The sequence below is a fragment of the Chlorocebus sabaeus genome, chromosome 16, assembly GCF_047675955.1.
Source record: "Chlorocebus sabaeus isolate Y175 chromosome 16, mChlSab1.0.hap1, whole genome shotgun sequence".
In the NCBI taxonomy this organism is placed as follows: domain Eukaryota; kingdom Metazoa; phylum Chordata; class Mammalia; order Primates; family Cercopithecidae; genus Chlorocebus; species Chlorocebus sabaeus.
Genome location: NC_132919.1, coordinates 66,916,468 through 66,939,790, shown reverse-complemented (window position 1 = coordinate 66,939,790; position 23,323 = coordinate 66,916,468). Strand labels below are relative to the sequence as shown.

The following is a 23,323-nucleotide window of genomic DNA, read 5'->3' as shown; positions in this document are numbered from 1 at the left end:
AGAGGTCAGAATGTTCTGTTCACTTGCAAACCATGGCTAAGGTCAAACTTGTAGAAAATAAAATTCCATGTAAATCCCAAAGATAGGGCCCCTTGGGGTTTCATCCCTTTCTCTTTCTGTGAGCCCAAGCTCCTCTCTTTCCCTTGGGAAAGGAGCCTGGCAGAGGTCACAGAAGGAAGCAGGAGGCCAAATGCCCCTCTCTCACTGGGGCTCTGGGTTGGAGGTTGGTGAATTGTTCAAGATGGCAGCAGCAGCTTCCAGACACTCTGACAACACCAAGGCCATGTCAACATCATACGAGGTCTCAGCTTCAAGTACAGGAGTTGCAGCTCACTGTAGAGAGCAGAAGCTCCGAGGAGTCTGTGCACTCACATGGGGTAATTGAGCACAACATCCTGTTTGGCAAGCTCCAGCAACATAGGATCATCGAAGAATTTGCTGATGCTCACATCTTCACTGAGGCCCTGCAGGGAATGGGGCAAATACAAGAAAGCCTGAGGTGGTCGCAGACTGAGCGGGGAGACCAACCAAGACCTGTGCTCAGTGGGGAGGCTAGTGGTGGCTGGAATGTAGGTGGTGGTGTTTCAGGAGTCCTGCCTTTAGGGTACTATCACATGGGAGGATAAGGCTCTCCTTTCCCAATGAGACTGGGGTCCAGGTTTGGTTGTCTAAGGAGTATACAGATCATATCTCTACACTGGAAAAGTGTCCCTTAGGAAAAGGGGCCAAAAGAAAGAGAGGGAGATCCTGCTTCTGAGAGTCCTGGGAGGTTAAGGGATGGCAACAGGCCCAAGGGAGACATACCTTCCTACGGCGGGTTTTGATCATGAATTCCCGGGCCAGGTGAGGAGCCGGCTGTGGCTCCAAGGGGCGGATGACAATGCTCTTGTCCAGAGGATCACCAGGCACAATCTAAAAGGCAAAGGAATTTCAGATGGCCCAGGCAGAATTCCCAGAAGATTCAGGCCCAGAAGCAGGACTCTTATTTATTTTATTTTAAAATTTATTACTTATTATTATTATTTTTTTGAGACAGAGTTTCGCTTGTCTCCCAGACTGGAGTACAATGGCATGATCTCAGCTCACTGCAACCTCCACCTCCTGGGTTCAAGTGATTCTCCTACCTCAGCCTTCCAAGTAGCTGGGATTACAGGCATGCGCCACCACGCCCGGCTAATTTTGTATTTTTAGTAGAGATGGGGTTTCTCCATGTTGGTCAAGCTGGTCTTGAACTCCTGACCTCAGGTGACCTGCCCGCCTCGGCTTCCCAAAGTGCTGGGATTATAGGTGTGAGCCACCACAGCCGGCCCTATTATTTCTATTCTTTTTAATTTTAAACTGAGAGACACAGATTCAAGTTGCCCTGAATACATGTAACCCAGAAGAGGACTCTTCTCTTTTTTTTTTTTTTTTTTTTTTTTGAGACGGAGTTTTGCTCTGTATCCCGGGCTGGACTGCAGTGGCCGGATCTCAGCTCACTGCAAGCTCCGCCTTCCGGGTTTACGCCATTCTCCTGCCTCAGCCTCCCGAGTAGCTGGGACTACAGGCGCCCGCCACCTCGCCCGGCTAGTTTTTTGTATTTTTAGTAGAGACGGGGTTTCACCGTGTTAGCCAGGATGGTCTTGATCTCCTGACCTCGTGATCCGCCCGTCTCGGCCTCCCAAAGTGCTGGGATTACAGGCTTGAGCCACCGTGCCCGGCCAGGACTCTTCTCTAGTATGCTGTACACCTCACTTAAGGCTTAGAGAGGGATCAGGACAGAGGGGATGAGGCTTGCAGAGGTGGGAAGCCAAATCTGCCAGCTTGCATTGTTTTCTCACCTGCCAATGGTGGAAGACAGACAGAGAAAAGGCTTGTCCCTGGGTGTGAGTCCGAAGATCAGTCTCAAAGCCAAAAGAGTCGATGGCTGGGATAAAAGCTTTGATGGTGTACAGAGGGGAGCCTGGGATGGGTGCATCCTGAGTCACATGACCCCTGAGAGAGAAAAACAAAGGCTGAGTCTCTAGCCACACACAGGCCAAAAGCCAAGAAGCAATCCAGCATTTGCTGTTCCCAAATGCATTCCACCCCAGAGTTACCATCAAAAAAAGAGTAACCAAGAATGTTCTACAGAAAGCAGGAAAGGCTCAGGGCTCTCAGTATAATTGCCTGTGGAAGTCAAAGTGGCAGCAACCTCTGAGCAGAGGACAGGAGTGGGATGGCGATGGGACAAGAGCCCAAAGACATTTCCATCACTGACTTGCCTCAGCACTTCCTCCAACAGCTCTGTGAGGAGGGGATCCCAAAGAAATGTCTATTTTTTTTTTTTTTTTTGATATGGAGCCTCACACCGTCACCCAGGCTAGAGTGCAGTGGCGCCATCTTGGCTCACTGCAAGCTCCGCCTCCCGGGTTCACACCATTCTCCTGCCTCAGCCTCCTGAGTAGCTGGGACTACAGGTGCCCGCCACCACGCCCGGCTAATTTTTTGTATTTTTAGTAGAGACGGGGTTTCACCTTGTTAGCCAGGATGGAGAAATGTCAAATTTTAATCTGCAGAAAAGCTGGGGCTTGCCTCCCTCTGTTCCTACTTCTTTCTGGAAAATCAGCTCACAGGTTTCCAGAGTGAAGAGGGTAGGGGAGGCCAACCTCTTCTCCCTGCAGAAGCTGAGGTGACTCTTGTTGTGCTCTTGCTCTCAGCACTCTTCCTAATAGGCCTGGGGCTGGGGCTGCTCACCTGCGCCTGGCCAGGACGGTATAAACTGCAGAGACGCAATCTGCAGGGGCCTGGACCTCTACAAAGTAGTAAGGCTCCATCAGACGAGGAGTAGCCTGCAGCAGAGCAAGAAGAAAGGTCCCTCAGCGTAGGGAAGGCTGAGGGCCTATAGTCCCACTTGCTTCTTCACTTAGTCCGCAGTCCAGCGAAGCAGATGGTCTCCTACAGCCCCATTCTCTTACCATGAGGAAGGCAGAGTAGACGACTCGCCTCGCTGTGGGGATGATCTGGCCCCCGCCCCGGTGTAGGGGCTCCTGGGCAACCACTGCATCCAGGATCTTAAACTTGACGTTCCGAATCACTGTAAAGGAGGTGGAGGCAGTGACTGGGGAGAGGTTCTGGGCCTGTCATGGGGCCATGGTGGAGTAGCAGTCTCCTGCAACACTGCAGCTGTCTTGCAGTCATGAAAGACATGATACAAAAATCACATGGAAGGTGGGCGTTCTAACTGAATAAGCAAGGCCCATGGCAGAGGTCAGAAGTTAAGCATATGTTCTTAGTGTTTGCTTCAGGCCATGCTCAGACATAGAGCTTTCCTAGAAGTTTATTTCTTTCTTCTGCACATATTTACATTTTTGTGGATGTAGAATTCCAGAATTGTACATTTGGTGCACGAAGCCCAATCAGGGTCTATTAACCACTCCAATCTCATCATCCTCTTGATATCTCTTCTCAAATATGTCCAAGGCCAAACCCTTCTCAGAAATGAGGAGCAAATGACAGTTCAGAAATGACTTAAATTTCCAGGCTACACCACCAGGATAAGGAAGAAGGGAAGAAGCTGGCCCAGGACACGGGATGGTCCTGTGTACCCCAAGCTGCTTCTCCTGCCGGGTCCTAAAGATGGTGAGCCCATCCCACTCATATGCCTGGCTGCAGGGACCCTCGAGGACTGGGGTGGAGGAGTGCTGGCGGACTTACATTCATCACAGAGGGGGCCCTCCCTTGTTCCCCACTGGAAACCTTGAACGATGCTGTCCTTCACTGAGCCAAGAAGAGCCTTGTCCACCTACAGAGAAACATGAGGCCTCCTTAGCAGTCACCCTGGCAACAGCTGAAGCGTTTAGAGGGAGAAGATAGATGTGCCTGTAAGGGGATACTGTCCTTCATCAGAGGACACAAGATACTTTTGGGAAAAGAACACTTTGTAGTTTCTTCCACTCCAGAGGTAAGAGACTGCCACCCGGTTCCCATCAGTTCTGCTGTACCTCAGAGGGCAGAGTATCATCCACCAGAATGTTGGGGCCAGTCGCATCAGGGCCAAAAGCCCAGATGGAACGGGCAGCTAGTAGATCCCAATCGTACTTGGTCTGGAAGAACTCTCCCAGCTTCTTCCTGGGGAAAGGAGGGGACAATGGAGCTGTCGGCCAGCTCTGTGATTGCTGGTCCTGGAGCCATAGACCCTCCCTTCCTGGAAGACAGTCACCTCATCCTACCCACTGTGCCCAGAACAAGAGCAACGGCAAAGACATAAATGCTTCCCAGAAAGATGTGTGCTCTTAGAGACCCGGCAGGTAAGCTGCGGCATCCCCGCCTCCTTTCGATCCTGGTGTCAGAGCCCTCTTCTCACCTGTTCCATGTAATCTGGACCACCTCATTCTCTATGTCCTCTGCCAGGCCCTTCTCAAGAGGCTCAGCAATCATGGTGATCTTGTTCCTGGTCAGAATGGAAATGGGTGGTAAGGATGGCTAACAGAATAGCAGAAGAGGCATTCCTAAGAAAAGGGTAACAAGATGGACAGCTGAGGAAGTGGTATCAGTGAAAGCCACGGGGGCCGACTGTGGTGGCTCAGACCTATAATCCCAGCACTTTGGGAGGCCAAGGCAGGAGGATCACTTAAACCCAGGAATTTGAGGCTACAGTGAGCTATGGCTCACACCACAGCACTCCAATCTGGGTGATACAGCAACACACTGCCTCTTAAAAACAAACAGCTGGGCGTAGTGGCTCACACCTGTAATGCCGGCATTTTGGGAGGCCAAGGTGGGGGGAACACTTGGGCCCAAGAGTCCAAAACCAGACTGGACAACAAAAAATAAAAAAATTTACAGATGGCATGGTGTATACCCACAGTCCTAGCTGCTTGGGAGGACTGCTTCAGACCAGTAAGTCGAGGCTGCACTCCAGCCTGTGTCAAAAAAAAAAAACCCAGTCCGGGCGCAGTGGCTCAAGCCTGTAATCCCAGCACTTTGGGAGGCCGAGACGGGCGGATCACGAGGTCAGGAGATCGAGACCATCCTGGCTAACACGGTGAAACCCCGTCTCTACTAAAAAATACAAAAAAATAGCCGGGCGAAGTGGCGGGCGCCTGTAGTCCCAGCTACATGGGAGGCTGAGGCAGGAGAATGGCGTGAACCCGGGAGGCGGAGCTTGCAGTGAGCCGAGATCCGGCCACTGCACTCCCGCCTGGGCGACAGAGCGAGACTCCATCTCAAAAAAAAAAAAAAAAAAAAAAAAACCCAAAAATCAAAAAGCGAGTAAGGTTTGGAGTAAACTTTTAAGATAGTTATTTTATAGAGGTGAAGTGGCAGTTATGAAACTCCTCTTCGGAATATCCAAGGTGAATAATCCCATGGCATTGCGTTCAAAGGCAGAAGGGCTGAGAGGGCTGGAGTGAAACTCAAGTATTGTAAGCACCCCCCATTCTGAGATGTAGAGGTCTCTGTGCACAGTGCTCATGGTGGGGGTGGAGGTGGAAGATAAAGGAGAGAGAGTGTCCTGGAGGCTGCAGTCCCGGGGACACTGTGCTCCCAGCTTACTTCTTATTAGGAGTTTCAGCAAAGCACTTGAGGGAGGATGTTTCCACCACCGTCTCACAAAACGTGACAACTGGGTCAGCCACCTGGGAAATAGAAAATAAATTACTGAAGCGAGGTCTAATTTTGTTGGAAGGGCAACCATTTACCTAAGGGAATTCAGAAGCTCCCTTGACACTACCTCTGTGAAAATCCCAACTGCCTTAATCAGCACAAGTGACAAGTACAACAGCAGGTTAAAAGAGCTGTCCAAACCATCACCAAAAAGCCCGAGAAAATTTACTGTAGTAAAGAAATTAGATTCCTGAGCCAAGAATAAGTGGGATATCAAACTAGGGCCTTAATTCTAGTCTTCCAAGATAGCTCTCAGCATCCGTTTGGCCGTCCACCACCATTCATTGAACAACCCCCATGGGTCTGACAGAGCTGGTGCTAGAGACCCACTGGTATGCACCCGTGCCATTCTCAACCCACAGCGTCTGAGTGAAGCTCTGCCCTGAAGCCCCAACATGGTCTGCTGCCCAGGAAACCTAGTGTTTTCTATGACACCAGTGCTTCCTAGATACATCAGTAGAGGAGTCTAAGAGGACTACCGAGGGTCTCCACAGGGCCTTGGAGAAAATAGGTCTCAACTTGGACAAAGAGGCCAAGCAATATACGGTTTGAGGGGCTACATCAAGGCTTGACAAAGAATCCGGGAGAGACACTCCCCACTCTCTCCTTGAAACCACCCACTCTGAGACCTAATCATTACCCATGGGTTAATTGTACAATTACTTCCCTAACAAAGCACCAAGAATAACTTTGGCTTGGGAACTTTTATTTTTGAGACAGAGTCTCGCCCTGTCACCCAGACTGGGGTGTAATGGTGCGATCTTGGCTCACTGCAACCTCTGCCACCCGGTTTCAAACAATTCTCCTGTCTCAGCCTCCCGAGTAGCTGGGGTTACAGGTGCCCACCACCACGTTGGGCTGATTTTTGTATTTTTAGTAGAGATGGGGTTTCACCATGTTGGTCAGGCTGGTCTTGAACTCCTGACCTCAAGCAATCCAACCACGTTGGCCTTTCAAAGTGTTGGGGTTACAGGCGTGAGCCACCATGCGTGGCCTGTTTTATTATTTTTCAATGTATTTATTTTTTGAGACAAGGTCTTGCTCTGTCACCCATGCTAGAGTGCAGTGGCATGATCATAGCTTACCGCAGCCTCGAACTGCTGGGCTCAAGCAATCCTCCTGCTTCAGCCTCCGGAGTAGCTGGGATTATAGGTACAAGCCACCACACATAATTTTTATTTTTTAGTTTTTTGAGACAGGGTATGACTCCACCTCAAAAAGGAGAGCAATGGCACAATCATTGCTTATTGCAGCCATGACCTCCTGGGTTCAGGATGGAGAGCAATGGCATAATCATGGTTCATTGCAGACTCAACCTTCTAGGCTCAGGTGATCCTCCCACCTAAGCCCCCGAGTAGCTGGACTACAGGTACATGCCACTGCACTCGGCCAGTTTGCAGAGACGAGGTTTCATTATGTTGCCCAGATTGGTCTCAAATTGGGCTCAAGCAATCCTCCCAGCTCAGTCTCCCAAAGTGTTGCGATTACAGGCATGGACCACCATGCCCGGCCTGGCTAATTCTTTTATTTTAATTTTTGTAGAGACAGGGTCTCACTTTGTTGCTCAGGTTGGTCTTGAATTCCTGGCTTCAAGCAATCCTCCCGCCTCGGCCTCCCAAAGTGCTGGGAGTGAGCCACCAAGCATGGCTGTGCCTTGATTTTAAATATATGACACAGCAGAAGGGGGCAAACCAGTTCTCAAAAACCTTCCCATATAAGGAGCAACAGATCATGGTTTTCACAAACACATGTACTCTCTCTTCCCTTGGAGCTTCCCAGGAATTCAAGGATTTGGTCACTTGTGAAAGTCTGGACTGTGAACTCAGCTCCCGGCCAGATATTGCTGTACCTTGATGTCTATCTCCGAGTACATCTTCCGCAAATCATGCATCACACAGTCCAGGTAGAGCTCCCCAGTGCCCAGGATCACATGCTCGCCAGACTCCTCCACCTGAAACACAACAGTCCTGACAGTCACAGCCTGGATTCTCTTATGCCAGCAAAACACATACAAACAAAATGAAGGTCAGAGCCCACAAGAAGGTGCCTATCAGAAACAGCTACTATTTAGCATCTGTTCCAGTCTCTTCAAGAAGGTTCAGTGAGGAGCATCTGCCTATGAGTGGGTCCCCAAGACACCAGGACCACTCGGCACGGTGCTACTAGGTGTGAAGTCAAAGATTTAATTCCCATCTTAATGATTTAGGTCAAACTCTACCGTACATCCATGGACATAAACTAGCCCTTTAGCCCTCCTGGCCTGCTACCTGGAAAGGTACACTGGCAGGCTCATAGTGTACAAGGATCAGAGTAACAACTCACTTTTCCTTCTCTTCTCGAGAAAATCAATTCAAAGCATACTCATTAAGAAATATATTTTTTCCAGCTAAAGACATCTGGGGAACACAAATACATACATACACACACATACATACACATACACACACATACACACACACACCCTTGTCCTATACCCCTCCAATTGCCCCCTCCTGCACAGGTCTTGTTTTATCTCACACACACACACACACACACACACACACACACACACACACACACACACGTCTTGTCCTGCCTTCACATGACAGCCACAGGCTGGGATTGCTCCTGACATGGGTTGCTGGAAGCAGCAGATCACGAACACCTGATGGATGTGAAGTGGCGTGGAGCTCCGCCCATTCAGCTGGGGACAGTGGGGCTTGAGGGCTGCTGCAGGTCATGGGCATACCTTGGTGGTGAGGGATGGATAGCTCTTGTTGACCTTGCGCAGGCCATCAAGCATCTTGGGCAGCTCTGAGGGGTTGACTGGCTCCACAGCAATCTTGATAACAGATGTGGTATTGAACTTCAAGGGCCGGAAAATCTGAGCCTGAGATCCAAAGCACAAAGGATTGAGGGCAACCGACATGAGCAGGCACAGAAAGTGCAGAGGTATGAGAGGAGAAGAGGACTTGCTTAGAATCAGACTATGTATTCCCCAATCAGGAGCCTCATGCTGAGTGGGGGTAACCCGAAGGGCCATTTCTTCACAGGTATTCCGGCAGAACAGAGAGGAGGAAAAGAATAAAAGGCACCCGTCCTAATTCCTCGCATCTGAGCTGAGTACAGGGAGAATCCAGCAGGCTCATATCTAGAAGGCTAAGCCTGGAACCAGGACACGGCAATGACTCTGGATTAGTCCCGTTTGTGCCTATGTGTGTCCCTGGGACCATCTAGCTTAAGCCAACCCAGTTGTTCTTTTCAGAAACTCTACCTCCTCATTGCCTCGGGGTTCGGTTATGGTTGCTGTCTTCACAATTGGTTGATCAACACCTTCAATCAAAACCCAGTTGCCAGCAGGAACGCGGTTCACCTCGATGTGGTACCTAAAGCAATATCCAATAAGCACCAGTGAAACTTAAGCGGAGCATTCATTCCCTAATTTTTTTTTTTTTTTTTTTGAGACAGGATCTCACTTTGTTACCAGGCTGGAGTGCAGTGGCACCATCTTGGCTCACTGCAGCCTCAAACTTCCAAGGTTCCAGTGATACTTCTGCGTCACCCCCCAAGTAGCTGGGACTACAGGCACGCGCTACCATGCCCAACTAATTTTTGTATTTTTTGTAGAGATGGGGTTTTGTCATGTTGTCTAGGCTGGTCTTAAACTCCTGAGCTCAAGCGATCCTCCTGCCTCAGCCTTCCAAAGTGCTAGGATTACAAGTGTAAGCCACCACACCCGGCCTATTCCACAAAAATTTACTGAGTACTTGCTGCATGCCAAGAGCAGAGGTGAGCAAAACAGATACATTCTAGCAGGGGAGAGATACAGTAAACAATCATTATCCACACATGTATGTGGTTACAAACTGATGAGTATTACGAAAGAAAAGTACAAGGTATTTCTGTGAGGACATAACAGGAAAATCTTACTCCAACTGCAAGCTCATGGTAAAAAGCTGCTGCCCAAGGTATCCACTGTAAGGGCTAGCAAAAGCATCACAGAAGGCCAGGCGTGGTGGCTCATGCCTATAATCCCAGTGCTTTGGGAGGCTGAGGCGGGCAGGTGGATCACCTGAGGTCAGGAGTTTGAGACCAGCCTGGCCAACATGGTGAAATCTATCTCAACCGAAAATACAAAAAATTAGGCAGACGTGGTGGTGCAAACCTATAACCCTGGCTACTTGGGAATCTGAGGCAGGAGAATTGCTTGAACCCGGCAGGCAGAGGTTGCAGGGAGCCAAGATCATGCCATTGCACTCCAGCCTGGGTGACAGAGCGAGAAAAATAAAAAATAAAAAAAAGGCTGGACACGGTGGCTCACGCCTTTAATCCCAGCACTTTGGGAAGCTGAGGCAGGCATCACAAGGCCAGGAGATGGAGACTATCCTGGTGAATATGGTGAAACCGGTCTCTACTAAAAATACAAAAAAATTAGCCGGGTGTGGTGGTGGATGCCTGTAGTCCCAGTCACATGGGAAGCTGAGCCAGGAGAATGGCGTGAACCCAGGAGGCGGAGCTTGCAGTAAGCTGAGATCGCAGCTACTGCACTCCAGCTTGGGCGAAAGAGTGAGACTGTCTCAAAAAAAAAAAAAGCATCACAGAAAACTTCCACTTTCCCAGCTCTTCAATATTCTGCCTTTTGGCATTTAGGGTGGATATGACAAAAGGGGCCATCATTGAGGTAGAGTAGCCACCTTAGGGAACACAAATGTCTTGGTTTAACTTGTCAACTGGGAAGCCAAACTCATAAACTGACAAGTAGCCCAGAGGCCCAAGCTAAGTTTGACTCTGCAGATTGGGATGCTACAAGGTATCCAGTGAATCCTTCTCTCTTGGTCAAAGCATAGACAGTGGAGGTTGGGAAACAATTTCTTTTGGGAAGAAACACAGATTATGACTTAAGGAACAGAGGAAAGGAAATGGAAAGAGAGTTAAAATGAGTAACAATGGAAATCTTGCTACAAAAGTTCATACAAGCTTCCTGCTTTAAAAAGGGCTTTAAGACGGCCTGTGGTGGCTCACACCTGTAATCCCAACACTTTGAGAGGCTGTGGTGGGAGGATCACTTGAGCCCAGGAGTTGGAGACCAGTCTGGGCAATATAGTGAAACGTTGTCTCTATAAAAAAATTTAAAAATTAGCCAGACATGGTGGTGTGTGCTTGTAGTTCCACCTACTTGGGAGGCTGAGGTGGAAGGACTGCTTGAGCCCAGGAGGCGGAGGCTGCAGTGAGCTGAGATTGTGCCACTGCACTCTGGCCTAGGCAACAGAGTGAGACCCTGTCTCAAAACAAACAAACAAACAAACAAACAAACAAATAGGGCTAAAAAAAAAAGTTCACACAAGCCACCCAAAGTGCAAAGGCAAAGTTTCTGGCACTATTCCAACAGTAGCTGCCTTTGGCCCCAGCAAACCTTGGATAGGAAGAACTAGAAGTCAATAGCCCTGCAGATAGAGAGCCGCTTTACCCCCTCTTGCACAACTACTTCCAAGGAGGATCACCCCCTTCCAGCTCCTTGGGGGCAGTCCCTGGACAGACACCAAGGCATACCCCTGGGGCTCTGGTTGGCAGTACCTGGCCACAGAGATCCAAAGACGGCCCACAGTGCATATCTGGGAGTCTTCCTCATCCTCCAGGGTGTAGTTCTCCCCCAGTACCTTCACAGGCTGCCCAGCATGAATGGTGCCACTCAGCACCCGGCCAAAGGCATGAAATTGGACTCCATCATCTGTGCTGTACATCTTAGTAGTGTGGCACATCAGGGGGCCCTGGAAGAGGGGACAGGGTGCAGCTTCAACCACATCTACCCTCCGGGGAAGTACTACTCCCCACCATCTTCCTTGACAGCAAGGACATGAGCTCTATGAGGAGCTAGAGAAAGATGAGGTAATCTCATCTCCAAACTATGTTGTACCCCATCCCTCTAACGAGGCTGAATAGGAGACATGGCAGAGCAAAAATATTCTCTTCCTTTTTTCTTTTTGGGAAGATAAGAGCATTGAGGAAGAGATGCAGATTTAAGATGGCAGACCGGCACTATTGACAAGATTGCTTACTGTCCCAAATTTCCTCTTAAGATGTAACTCAATTCTCAACTGGCTGTGTATTTATGACGAGAAACTAGACAGCCTAAGAAATGGCTGGCAAAGATGTTTTTAAAAGCCAGGACTGACAAGATTAGCTACCATTTGTTGAATCTTTAGTATCTGCCAGGCAACATGCTGAACACAATCGTAACACTTCCTTAATCTTATTTAAATCTCATAACAACCGCTCACATTTTATTATGCTCGTGTTATAGACCAAGGCCTTGAGGCTCAGGAAATGTGAGTAATGTTCGCAAGGTCATGGCACTAGCAGCGGCAACATCAGGCTTTGCATTCAGGCCTGACTGTGCCCATGGGGATGGGGAGGCAAGGGTGGCGAAGAGGGCATGACTCCTGTGACCAGAAATCAGTATCCCCACACAGGAAAGGAAAAAAAAAATCAGAGAACCGGGGAGCCACGTGCCCTTACATCAGGGTCACAGTCACTCATAGCCTCGCCGAGGTCGGAGTCCACACCGCCCGTGTAGGTGTGCTCAATCTTCGGCTTGGCGCCCACCTTTGGAGAAGGGATATGCTGCACACACATGTCCACAAAGCCTGTGGATGGAAAAGAGAAAGCCATTACTACATGCCCCCCGGGGAGCACGAGCAGGAGTTACTCAACCATTCACAATGGTCAGAAAGCTCAAAGTGCGGGGACTAAAAGCTCTGGCACTATGATTCTAGGGGCAAAGTTGATAGCCTGCTTTCTGGGAACGTGCTGCTAAAAGATTTGGAGTCACCCTGATGCCGGCAAAGAGCAAGAAGTAGGTATCAGTGGTACATGGTTCCTTGGAACTCCGCTGACAGCAAGTTTAAAGTACATCCATCTATGAACTTTTATTGGCTATACGCATTTACATGGAACAAAATAAGCACCCCATCTAACACCTACTTAAAACAATTCCTGACCTGACTCCCACTGAGAAACACCGCATGCATCTCTATTCAATAAGTTACCCGTTTTCCAAACACATTAATAAACCACACAAGTGGGAACCCCCGTGAGCACACTGGGATAGGCGTGTCTGCCTTCAATGGTATCTAGTGTGTCAGACTGGTGGGCAGACCAAAATAAGCTATTAAAACTACACACCTTGGGGGCCCAGACACCTCATTCCCACTGGACTTAGAATCAGAGACTGCTGAGAAGACCCTCAGCCATCACCCTTTAAACTTTCCTGATTTTACAGATAACAAATTAGAGTTACGATGAATTAGGTGGCTTGCCCAGGGTCATCTCATGGAATGGCCAGGGCAGGATCGAGACAGGCTCAGGTGGTTTTTTTCAACCAGTCCAGTGTCTTTCTGCTGATCACCTGCCTTCTGTGTAACTAACCAAGTCTCCCAAATCCTAGCCTAGCACTTTTTGCACTATTTCATACCACCCAAGCACCCATGTTCCCGGCTGACCCCTGGAAAATACACTAGAACCACAGAGCCTGCCTCCCCATCTCATTTACTTGAACACTCCTCCCGGCAGGAAAATGTAATTCCTTTTGGTTCCCAAGATAGAATGTGTGCCATCATCCACTAAGGAAAGCAGCTAGGAAAAACACCAGTGTTCTGCATCTCCATCTGTAGTTTGTTGAAAAGATCCTCAGATCTCTGACCTCCATTGCAGCATGAGAAAAAGTTGCTGTGATACCTGTGGCAGGGCACGAGGATGACAGAGTTAAGGGGCCATAAGCACGTTACTACCTGTGAACTCGCCAAAGAACTTTTTGCAGACCAGCCTGAGCAGGGGGCGGATGTTCAGCTTCAGCTCCTCCTTCGTCAGGTGGATGCCAAGCTCATCTAGGGTCCGTGGGAGGCTGGTGTCCACGTCACCCACAACCTGTGAGGGTATAAGACACCATGTCAGCTGTAGTGAGAGCCTGAGCATGGTGCTAGAGGGAGACAAGGAAAGGCCAAAGAAATAGCTGAAGAACTCCTGCACAAGGCTCTCTTCTATGGAGACAAAGCTCTTGGCAAGGACAAAAGTTTTGTTTCAGCAGCATCTCTGCTACCTACCCTTCAAACCATAGGCAAAGCCAACTTGGTTACATACCCATCCCAGCTAATAAACCAAGCACTCAGACTGACTACTCCTAGTGCTGCCCCCTGGTGTCTGAAAAGCAGCATCTCATCCCACTCAGGAACTTCCTCACCTATTAAATAGAAGTCTATTTACAGACTTCTCAGATTTAGAGGATCACTGTGCACTGGAAGGACCAAAAAAGGTCACCTGGCTGTGGATCCTGTCAGGGCAGGGCCAAGCTAAATCATCCTCAGCAGACTCAAGGTCTCTACTGAGGCAGGCTCTATAAATTTTTTTTATTAATCCATTCCAGTCTGACATAAGATACTAAGTATTTTTCAGGACTAATAAATTTTAATCACTATTTTATCTTGTTGCTAGGTTTTGCTGTTTTGTCCACTGGAATGGTCACACATATTTTGTATATGTGTGTGTCCACTGTGCTTATTAAACACCTGCGTATTTTATTACTATCTTGGGAGAAAGGTCTGTACAAAAATTCCTGTGATTTTTACCCTTTTAGTCCTATCTTTTAGGGAGTACAAATTCATATAAATGTCATGTTATATTCTTTTTTTTACAGACAGGGTCTCACTCTGTCACGCAGGCTGGAGTGCAATGGTGTGATCATGGCTCACTGCAACCTCCGTCTCCCGGGCTCAAGTGATCCTCCTGCCTCAGCCCCCCAAGTAGTTGGGACTATAGGCACGCACCACTACAACAGCTAATTCTATTTTGTGTGCAGACAGGGTTTAGCCATGTTGTCCAGGCTGGTCTTGAACTCTTGATCTCAAGCGATCTGCCCACTGGGACCTCCCAAAGTGCTGGGATTATAGGCGTGAGCCACCACATCTGGCTAAGTTATATTCTTTGCTTCTCAGCATTCCACATGCTTAATTAAATCCTTACCATTTCCTGACAAATTATTTCAATCTGACAAGCATCACATATTTTTTTTTTTTTTTTTTGAGATGGAGTCTCGCTCTGTTGCCCAGGCTGGAGTGCGGTGGCCGGATCTCTGCTCACTGCAAGCTCCGCCTCCCGGGTTTATGCCATTCTCCTGCCTCAGCCTCCCAAGTAGCTGAGACTACAGGTGCCCGCCACCTCGCCCGGCTAGTTTTTTTGTATTTTTTAGTAGAGACAGGGTTTCACTGTGTTAGCCAGGATGGTCTCGATCTCCTGACCTCATGATCCACCCGCCTCGGCCTCCTAAAGTGCTGGGGTTACAGGCTTGAGCCACCCCGCCCGGCCAAGCATCACATATTGTACAAACAGTTATGAAAGCAAAGTTCATATGAACACGCTTTGTTTTTTTCTGAGACAGGGTCTCACTTCGCCACTCAGGCTGGAATGCAGTGGTGTGATCATGGATCACTGCAGTTTTGACCACCAGGATTCAAGCAATCCTCTGGCCTCAGCCTCCTGAGTAGCTGGGACCACAGGTACACACCACCACTCCCAGTTGATTTTTTTTTTTTTTTTTTTTTTGAGATGGAATCTTGCTCTGTCACCCAGGTTGGAGTGCAGTGGCACGATCTCAGCTCACTGCAGCCTCAGCCTCAAGAGTAGCTGGGATTATAGGCATAAGCCACTATGCCTGGGTAATTTTTGTATTTTTAGTAGAGATGGGGTCTTGCTATGTTGCCCAGGCTGGTCTTAAACTCCTGGGCTCAAGTGATCCTCCTGCCTTGGCCTCCCAAAGCATCTGGATTACATGGCTGAGCCACTATGCCCAGCCCAGACATACTTTTAGTGGTTGTAAAGTGGTTCATTTTATGGGATGTACCATCATTCATTTAATCAGATTAAGGAGCATAACTGACAAACATTTAACTTACTTCTTGTTTTTTCCCTTTTCCTGCCATTACAAACAATGCTATAAGGTGAGGTGGTAGACTCCTGCCTGTAATCCCAGCACTTTGGGAGGCCAAGGCAGGAGGATCACTTGAGGCTAGAAGTCTGAGACCAGCTTGGGGATAACAGCGAGACCTTATCTCTACAAAAAAGTTTTAAAAAGTTAGCCAGGCATGGTAGCTTGCACCTGCAGTCCCAGCTTCTCAGGAGGCTGAGGTGGGAGGATTGCTCAAACCTAGGAGTTTGAAGCTGCAGTGAGCTATGATCGTGCTATTGTACTCCAGCCTGGGTGACAGAGTGGGACCCTATCTCTAAAAAACGAAAACAAACAACAACCAAAAATGCTATAAACACTTTTGATTTATATAAGTAGCCAGGAGGACTTTCATAATTATATCTCTAAGTTAAATTCCCATAACTGAAATGATTAGTTCTAAGTGTCACATTCTTCTCAACAGTCAAGATATGTTCATAAACCTGCTCTAGGAGAAGCCTTTTCTTTCATACCTCCTCCCTTTCCTTTGATTTTTTTTTTTTTTTTTTTTTTTGAGACGGAGTCTTGCTCTGTATCCCGGGCTGGACTGCAGTGGCCGGATCTCAGCTCACTGCAAGCTCCGCCTCCCGGGTTTACGCCATTCTCCTGCCTCAGCCTCCCGAGTAGCTGGGACTACAGGCGCCCGCCGCCTCGCCCGGCTAGTTTTTTGTATTTTTAGTAGAGACGGGGTTTCACCGTGTTAGCCAGGATGGTCTCAATCTCCTGACCTCGTGATCCGCCCGTCTCGGCCTCCCAAAGTGCTGGGATTACAGGCTTGAGCCACCGCGCCCAGCCGATTTTTTTTTTTTTTGGAGACGGAGTCTTGCTCTGTCACCCAGGCTGGAGTGCAGTGGCGTGATCTCGGCTCACTGTAACCTCTCCCTCCCGGGTTCAAGCCATTCTCCCGCCTCAGCCTCCCGAGTAACTGGGACTACAGGCGCCCGCCACCACGCCCAGCTAATTTTTTGTATTTTTGTGGAGACGGGGTTTCACCATGTTGCCCAGGCTGGTCTCAAGCTCCTGAGCTCAGGCAATCTGCCCACTTCCACTTCCCAGAGTGCTAGGATTACAGGCGTGAGCCACCATGCCCGGGCCTCTTTCCTTTGATTTTAATAGCACTTGGAGTACTGCAGTGTTCTGAATCTAGAAGATTACTTCTTGAACAATTGGTGACCAACAACCACTCTTACACTTAACAGAAAACTGAGCAGGTTTAGGGACAGAGTGAAGTATGAGTTCACCAGCTCTTTCACACTGTGCTTACAAGAGCAGATCTGCCCAGTGTGGCCTGACACACTCACCTGGGCGAGGATCTTATAAAGGGGCTCCAAGATAAACTCCACGAAACTTCTCTGGGAGCTGCTAGTTGGGGCCTTTTTGGTGAACTTTCGCCTAAAAGGAAAAATAAGGGTTCTGAGTGACCCGGGAGAAAAGGCACTATCGCTGATCCCAAGAGGCATTGTCTAAGTGCTGAATCTGAACAGCAGCCCAGGCGAGGAATGTGTGTGCGACTGTAAAGTTTCCAGAGGCAGATTCCTGGAAGGATACATGGTTATGACCCTCCTGGATGCCTGAGTTGGGCTGTAAAGACTTCAGGAGAAAAAGTCTCTCACCAGATCAGAGCTTAGGAAGCCAACCCATTTAGGGGAGGAAAGACAGTAGTTTACGTTAACAAAAAAGAAGTAGGTATTTTAATCTTTGAACTCAGAGAATTTCTCTATCTCTTCTCACTTACTGGGTAAATGATCACCCCTCTGGAAAGTCACGTCCCATACTCTACTTACGTCTTAGGGTTGAAGTAGATGTCACCCCAGAGTCTTTTAGCAAATTCTTGGTAATTAATGTCACCTATGGGAGAAGTCACACAATTATAATCTACCTAGCAAAGTGTTCAAAATTCTGTTTCAGGTGGCACAGGTGGTTCGTAGCTGAGAACTTCTACCACTTTCCTTTCCAGGGTCCACAAATTCCCTTCTAACCGGACAGGAAAACGGGGACACTGAGACACAAAGTAGGACAAGACTGGTCCAAAGTTGACAAGGCTGTGCTGGAGCCAAAATGAGAACCCAAGCCTCTCCATCTCCACCAAGCACTAGGATTGAATTATGGACAACAGCATGTGTTACATGTTTTCCTTTGATGGAACAGGGTCACCTACTGTGTGGCATCCTCTATCTGCGCCTAAACCCTGTCTCTTCTGGAAGGGGAATTTAATGGTTCTTTCACCCCTTCCTGATGTAGACAAGCTCAACTCTGCTGCCAGTGTGGGCCACCTTCCAACTGCAGTGTCACCATAAGGCTCTGGCTAGCCCCAGGCCTCAAGTAAGCAATTACTCAGCCCTCTCGAGAGAAAACACCAAAGCCAACCTCTGGCTCATCTTTTACCAATTAGTATTTTTAGTTCAACTATAACTGCTAATCCTGGTCAGACTATACCAAACAACTATGGCTTTAAAAAGTCAAGACACTGGGTAACATTCAGTTAGACAAGTGATACCACCAACTACCTCCTGGATATTTCCACCCGGATGTCAGACTGTCCCCTCTCCCCTTGTATGGGATAAAGGGGATCAGCTTTTTCCTAAAGCCACATTCCCCTTCAGACTTCTCTGCCTCCATCAGTATCGTTATCACCAAAATTTCATCTAAACTCAAAATCTTTTTCTTCCTTACTCTGTTAATTACCAAATTCTCCCCTTCTTTCCCACATTGTTACTGAAGCTTTCCTTCCTCTGAACCACTGAATGTTTATGCCCTCTGTTAATGATCAAATTCTCCCTTTCTTTCCCACATTGTTACCGAAACTTTCCTTCCTCTGAATCACTGAATGTTTATGCCCTCTGTTAATGATCAAATTCTCCCTTTCTTTCCCACATTGTTAGTTATCGAAACTTTCCTTCCTCTGAACCACTGAATGTTTACACCCTCTGTTAATGCACTTACCATGTAGTATAATCACTGAACTTTTTTTCTTTGAGACAAGGTCTCACTCTGTCATCCACACTCGAGTGCAGTGGCATAACCTCGGCTCCCTGCAGCCTTGACCCCCCTAGCTCATGCAATCCTCCCACCTCTGCCTCCCGAGTAGCTGGGACTACAGGTGTGCGCCATCACGGCCAGCTAATTTTTTTTTTTTTTTTAGACGGAGTCTCGCTCTATCGCCCAGGCTGGAGTGCAGTGGCGTGATCTCGGCTCACTGCAAGCTCCGCCTCCTGGGTTCCTGCCATTCTCCTGCCTCAGCCTCCCGAGTAGCTGGGACTACAGGCGCCCGCCACCACGCCCAGCTAATTCTTTTTGTATTTTTTTTTAGTAGAGACAGGGTTTCACCGTGTTAGCCAGGATGGTCTTGACCTCTTGACCTCGTGATCTGCCCGCCTCGGCCTCCCAAAGTGCTGGGATTACAGGTATCAGCCACCGGCCATGGCCAGCTAATTTGTAAAATTTTTTGTAGAGGCAAAGTCTTACCATGTTGCCTACACTGGTTTTGAGCTCCTGGCCTCAAGTGATCCTCTACTTTGGCCTCCCAAAGTGCTGGGATTACAGGCACGAGCCACTGTACCTGGCCTGAACTTGAACTCTTCTCCTCGGCTAAACATTCCACTGTTACCTGAACAGGCCATGACTACCACCACCTGCCTCTGTGCCTCTTTTTCCAGCCCTGCAAGTCTGGAATTCCTGGCTTTTTACTCTCTATTTGCCCAAGTCCCATCTCCTTCCCTCGGCTTTACCTGACTCCAAGCCATTAAGGCTGACCCCTACCCCACCCCTAAGTTCTCTCAGCTGTATCTGCCTACAGCAGATACCTGGTACTCAGCTCACACTATCACCTCACATTGCCAATCATCATTCTGTGGGATTCTGTCCGTCCACTGGATGAAGTTTCTAGAAGTCCGAAGTTGTTCATCATGCCTTATTATATTATATTCCTAGTGAGAGCACATGGTATCAGTTTCGGCAGTAAGGTATAAATGGATTCTAGTTACAACTCTATCAATAAGTTCTGTGACCATGGGGATAGTTTCTCTCCATGTAAAATGAAGAGGAAGGACTCAATGATGTCTTCAATATTCCCTTCAGTGCTGACTTTCCAGAAGTCTACACATGGCTTTCTGTGATAATGCTGCTGCAGCCCAGCCCATAGCTAGCTCTGGCATAAACTAACAATGGGTTCAAAGGATGAGAAACAATCTCGCCCAAGACTGAGGATCATTTTCAATCAGAATTGGAATCATCTCTGCATTATAATTATAAAAGGGTCTTGGATTCTGCTTCACATGCTCATACAATGGACATTCAGAAACACATAAACAACTACTGGAACCCTGTTCAATTTCATTTATTGTCCAGCTACCCATTTTTAAAAAACAGCCATCTGGAAATAACTGATATATATATCTAATAACAAGAAAACCGTCAATGGTCCACTGCTGTGTGAAAAACACAGATTATATATGTATACAGGTGATCCTTGAACAACATGGTTTGAATGTCTTGGGTCCAATTATATATGGATTTTTTCTCCCACCTCTGCCACCTGAGACACCAAGACCAAGGCCTCCTCTGCCTTAGCCTGCTCAATGGGAAGATGACAAAGATGAAGACCTTTATGATGATCCACTTCCACTGAATGAACAGTAAATATATTTTTTCTCATGATTTTCTTGGTAACATCTTCTTTTCTCCAGCTTACTTTATTATAAGAATATAGTACATAGGCTGGGCACAGTGGCTCATGCCTGTAATTCCAGCACTTTGGGAGGCCGAGGTGGGTGGATCACAAGGTCAGGAGTTTGAGACCAGCCTGACCAACATGGTGAAACCCCGTATCTACTAAAAATACAAAAATTAGCTGGACGTGGTGGCACGCACCTGTTATCCCAGCTACTCAGGAGGCTGAGGCAGGAGAATCGCTTGAACCCGGGAGGCGGAGGTTGCAGTGAGCTGAGATCGCACCATTGCACTCCAGCCCGGGCAACAGAGTGAGACTCTGTCTCAAAAAAAAAAAAAAAAGAAAAAGAAAAAAGAAAAAAAATAAGAAGTAAATTTTTCTTTTCTTGTTTTTTGAGACAGGGTCTTGCTCTGTTGCTTGGGCTGGAGTGCAATGGTGCAATCATGGCTCATTGTAGCCTCAACCTCCTGGGCTCAAGTGATCCTCCTGAGTTGGGACTACAGGCCAGCACCACCACGCCCGACTAATTTTTTGTATTCTTTTTTTTTTTTTTTTTTTGAGACGGAGTCTCGCTCTGTTGCCCAGGCTGGAGTGCAGTGGCCGGATCTCAGCTCACTGCAAGCTCTGCCTCCCGGGTTTACGCCATTCTCCTGCCTCAGCCTCCAGAGTAGCTGGGACTACAGGAGCCTGCCACCTCGCCCGGCTAGTTTTTTGTATTTTTTAGTAGAGACGGGGTTTCACTGTGTTAGCCAGGATGGTCTCGATCTCCTGACCTCGTGATCCGCCTGTCTCGGCCTCCCAAAGTGCTGGGATTACAGGCTTGAGCCACCGCGCCCGGCCTAATTTTTTGTATTCTTTTGTAGAGATGGGGTTTTGCCATGTTGCCCAGGCTGGTCTCAAACTACTGGGCTCAAGTCATCCGCCTGTCTCAGATTCCCAAGGTCCTGGGATTATAGGTGTGAGCCACTGCACCCAGTCAAAAAAGACTGAACTTTAATCCCCCATTTTTTTTTCACAAGAGCAAAGGGCTCCATGCTGACAGTGCAGGACAACTGACTGGTGAGAACAGAAACGCTGGTGCTCCACTGCCTACTGGTCATGAGACCTCTCACGGAGCCTGTCTGCTCGACCCTAAAAACAGTATAACAGTGACTTCCCTCTAAGGAACTGTAACATTGAACATAGGAAAGACTCTCAGTGCACGATTCCTATTGGAATCTGAGGTCACTGGGGAAGTGCAAAGATGAAGAGCCAGGGAGTCTCTCACAGTGGGAATCTGGTCTTAAAGATCTGGTGTTGAGGCTCCAGGAACCCATGATATTATGCGGCTGGGCATGTCAGCAGAGGCCTGTAGATGCTGGCTGCAAGGTCACCATGAGTTCTCAATTAGACCCATGAAATTGATGTCTGCCTCCATACTGCTAGCTAGAAGCACTAACGGTGAGAGAGATGTTACCTGTGAGGAGGTCTGAAAGTGCCTGTGGGCATGGATGATTCCTGTTTACAAAACCTGTCTCACCCTAGGAGAGCCTTTTATTCCTAAAATGACCTCCTTCTTCTCCCATGTCCTCCCATTCACTTTTACTTTTCTATTATTTAGAAACCACTTAGCCTGAAGAAAGGGTCTCAATGCCAGAAATACCCCCAAATGTGATAATAACAGGTGATAAAATGTTCCCCCAACAGGGTGCTCTGATACGAAGCCAATTTCTGAGCCATTCAGCAGGAAAGGCACACAGGACTCAGGGGAAGCTGGTGAGACAGACTGCCAGCCAGCACTTACCAAAGGTGTCGGCGTAGATCTTGGCAAAGGAGCCCAGCGTGAAGCAGATGCTGTACTGAGAGCTGGAGAAGCAGACGTTACCCAGGAGTGGGGAAAGGATCAGGTTCTCATCAGTGGAATACATGCTGAAACAGAGACAGTGGTAAGCACAGTGCCAGGCTGCAGTATCCCAGATGCACTGCCAAGGGGAAGGGCAGGAACTCAGTATCACAGTCACTCTCCAGTCCTCGGAAGGGACTTGTGCAGGACACTTAGTTTTGCCAACAGCCTGGTCCAAGAATGTGACATGATGGAGCTGTTTCCTAATTCTCAATAACAAGCTGATTTCCCAGAGTTGGGAACATTCTGCACAATCTTGGAAAAGTTAACTGCACCAGACAGACAAGGGAAAACCTAGAGGACAGAGACAAAAACCTTAGAACACAGGAAATGAATCTAATGTGATAAGACAGAAATACAGAAATACATTTGAGGAAAAACCTCAATTTCACAAATATAAGCAGACATAAACATCATTTAAAAAAGAGAAAAGTGGCCGGGCGCGGTGGCTCAAGCCTGTAATCCCAGCACTTTGGGAGGCCGAGACGGGTGGATCACAAGGTCAGGAGATCGAGACCATCCTGGCTAACACAGTGAAACCCCGTCTCTACTAAAAAAAATACAAAAAACTAGCCAGGCGAGGTGGCGGGTGCCTGTAGTCCCAGCTACTTGGGAGGCTGAGGCAGGAGAATGGCATAAACCCGGGAGGCGGAGCTTGCAGTGAGCTGAGATCCGGCCACTGCACTCCAGCCTGGGCAACAGAGCGAGACTCTGTCTCAAAAAAAAAAAAAAGAGAAAAGAAAGGAAAAGAAGAAATGCAACTCCGCTCTTTACTCTCACTGCCATACTCTTTATTCTTTTGTGTTTGGCTTTTACCATGTTAAAACTTTCAATCTTAAAAGCCATGCAGAAACCACAAGCATCTGAGTTCATTAACATTTATAAGAAAATCAGTTGTACAAGGGGATCAAATCCACAACCTTAGCCTTACTGGCAGATTATCTTATGGAATTTCCCAATACAGAAATAAAAGTATGGCTTATAAAGAACAGCCCTCTACCCCCAAGTTATGCTCCCTAGAGGCAACTGCTTTCAACACTTTTAAAGCTGCTTTTAGGGTATTTGCCTTCAGATTTCGAAGTAATATGTTTATGTTGCTTTTTCTTGCTTAGAGGTTCTTTTGTTTTTGAGACAGGGTCTTGCCTGGTTGCCCAGGCTGGAGCACAGTGGCAAA

General features: G+C 48.0%; 1 protein-coding gene across 4 annotated transcripts in view; it reads right to left on the bottom strand.

Annotated features, from left to right (window-relative positions):
- Positions 1 to 5: 5 nt before the first annotated feature.
- EFTUD2 (elongation factor Tu GTP binding domain containing 2) overlaps positions 6 to 23,323 on the bottom strand; it is a 45,754-nt gene continuing 22,436 nt past the window's right edge. For all 4 annotated transcript variants that reach the window (XM_008012381.3, XM_073005223.1, XM_073005225.1 and 1 more), the window contains 18 exons: positions 22,051 to 22,175; positions 17,383 to 17,446; positions 16,900 to 16,990; positions 13,392 to 13,527; positions 12,121 to 12,248; positions 11,179 to 11,372; positions 8,879 to 8,990; positions 8,354 to 8,494; positions 7,475 to 7,576; positions 5,515 to 5,597; positions 4,325 to 4,411; positions 3,963 to 4,089; positions 3,676 to 3,763; positions 2,937 to 3,055; positions 2,716 to 2,810; positions 1,821 to 1,974; positions 805 to 912; positions 6 to 464 (listed from right to left, as the gene is read on the bottom strand). In XM_008012381.3, the coding sequence (XP_008010572.1) occupies positions 369 to 464; positions 805 to 912; positions 1,821 to 1,974; positions 2,716 to 2,810; positions 2,937 to 3,055; positions 3,676 to 3,763; positions 3,963 to 4,089; positions 4,325 to 4,411; positions 5,515 to 5,597; positions 7,475 to 7,576; positions 8,354 to 8,494; positions 8,879 to 8,990; positions 11,179 to 11,372; positions 12,121 to 12,248; positions 13,392 to 13,527; positions 16,900 to 16,990; positions 17,383 to 17,446; positions 22,051 to 22,175 (2,050 nt within the window). In that variant the 3' untranslated portion in view covers positions 6 to 368. The remainder of the gene's footprint in view (positions 465 to 804; positions 913 to 1,820; positions 1,975 to 2,715; positions 2,811 to 2,936; positions 3,056 to 3,675; positions 3,764 to 3,962; positions 4,090 to 4,324; positions 4,412 to 5,514; positions 5,598 to 7,474; positions 7,577 to 8,353; positions 8,495 to 8,878; positions 8,991 to 11,178; positions 11,373 to 12,120; positions 12,249 to 13,391; positions 13,528 to 16,899; positions 16,991 to 17,382; positions 17,447 to 22,050; positions 22,176 to 23,323) is intronic.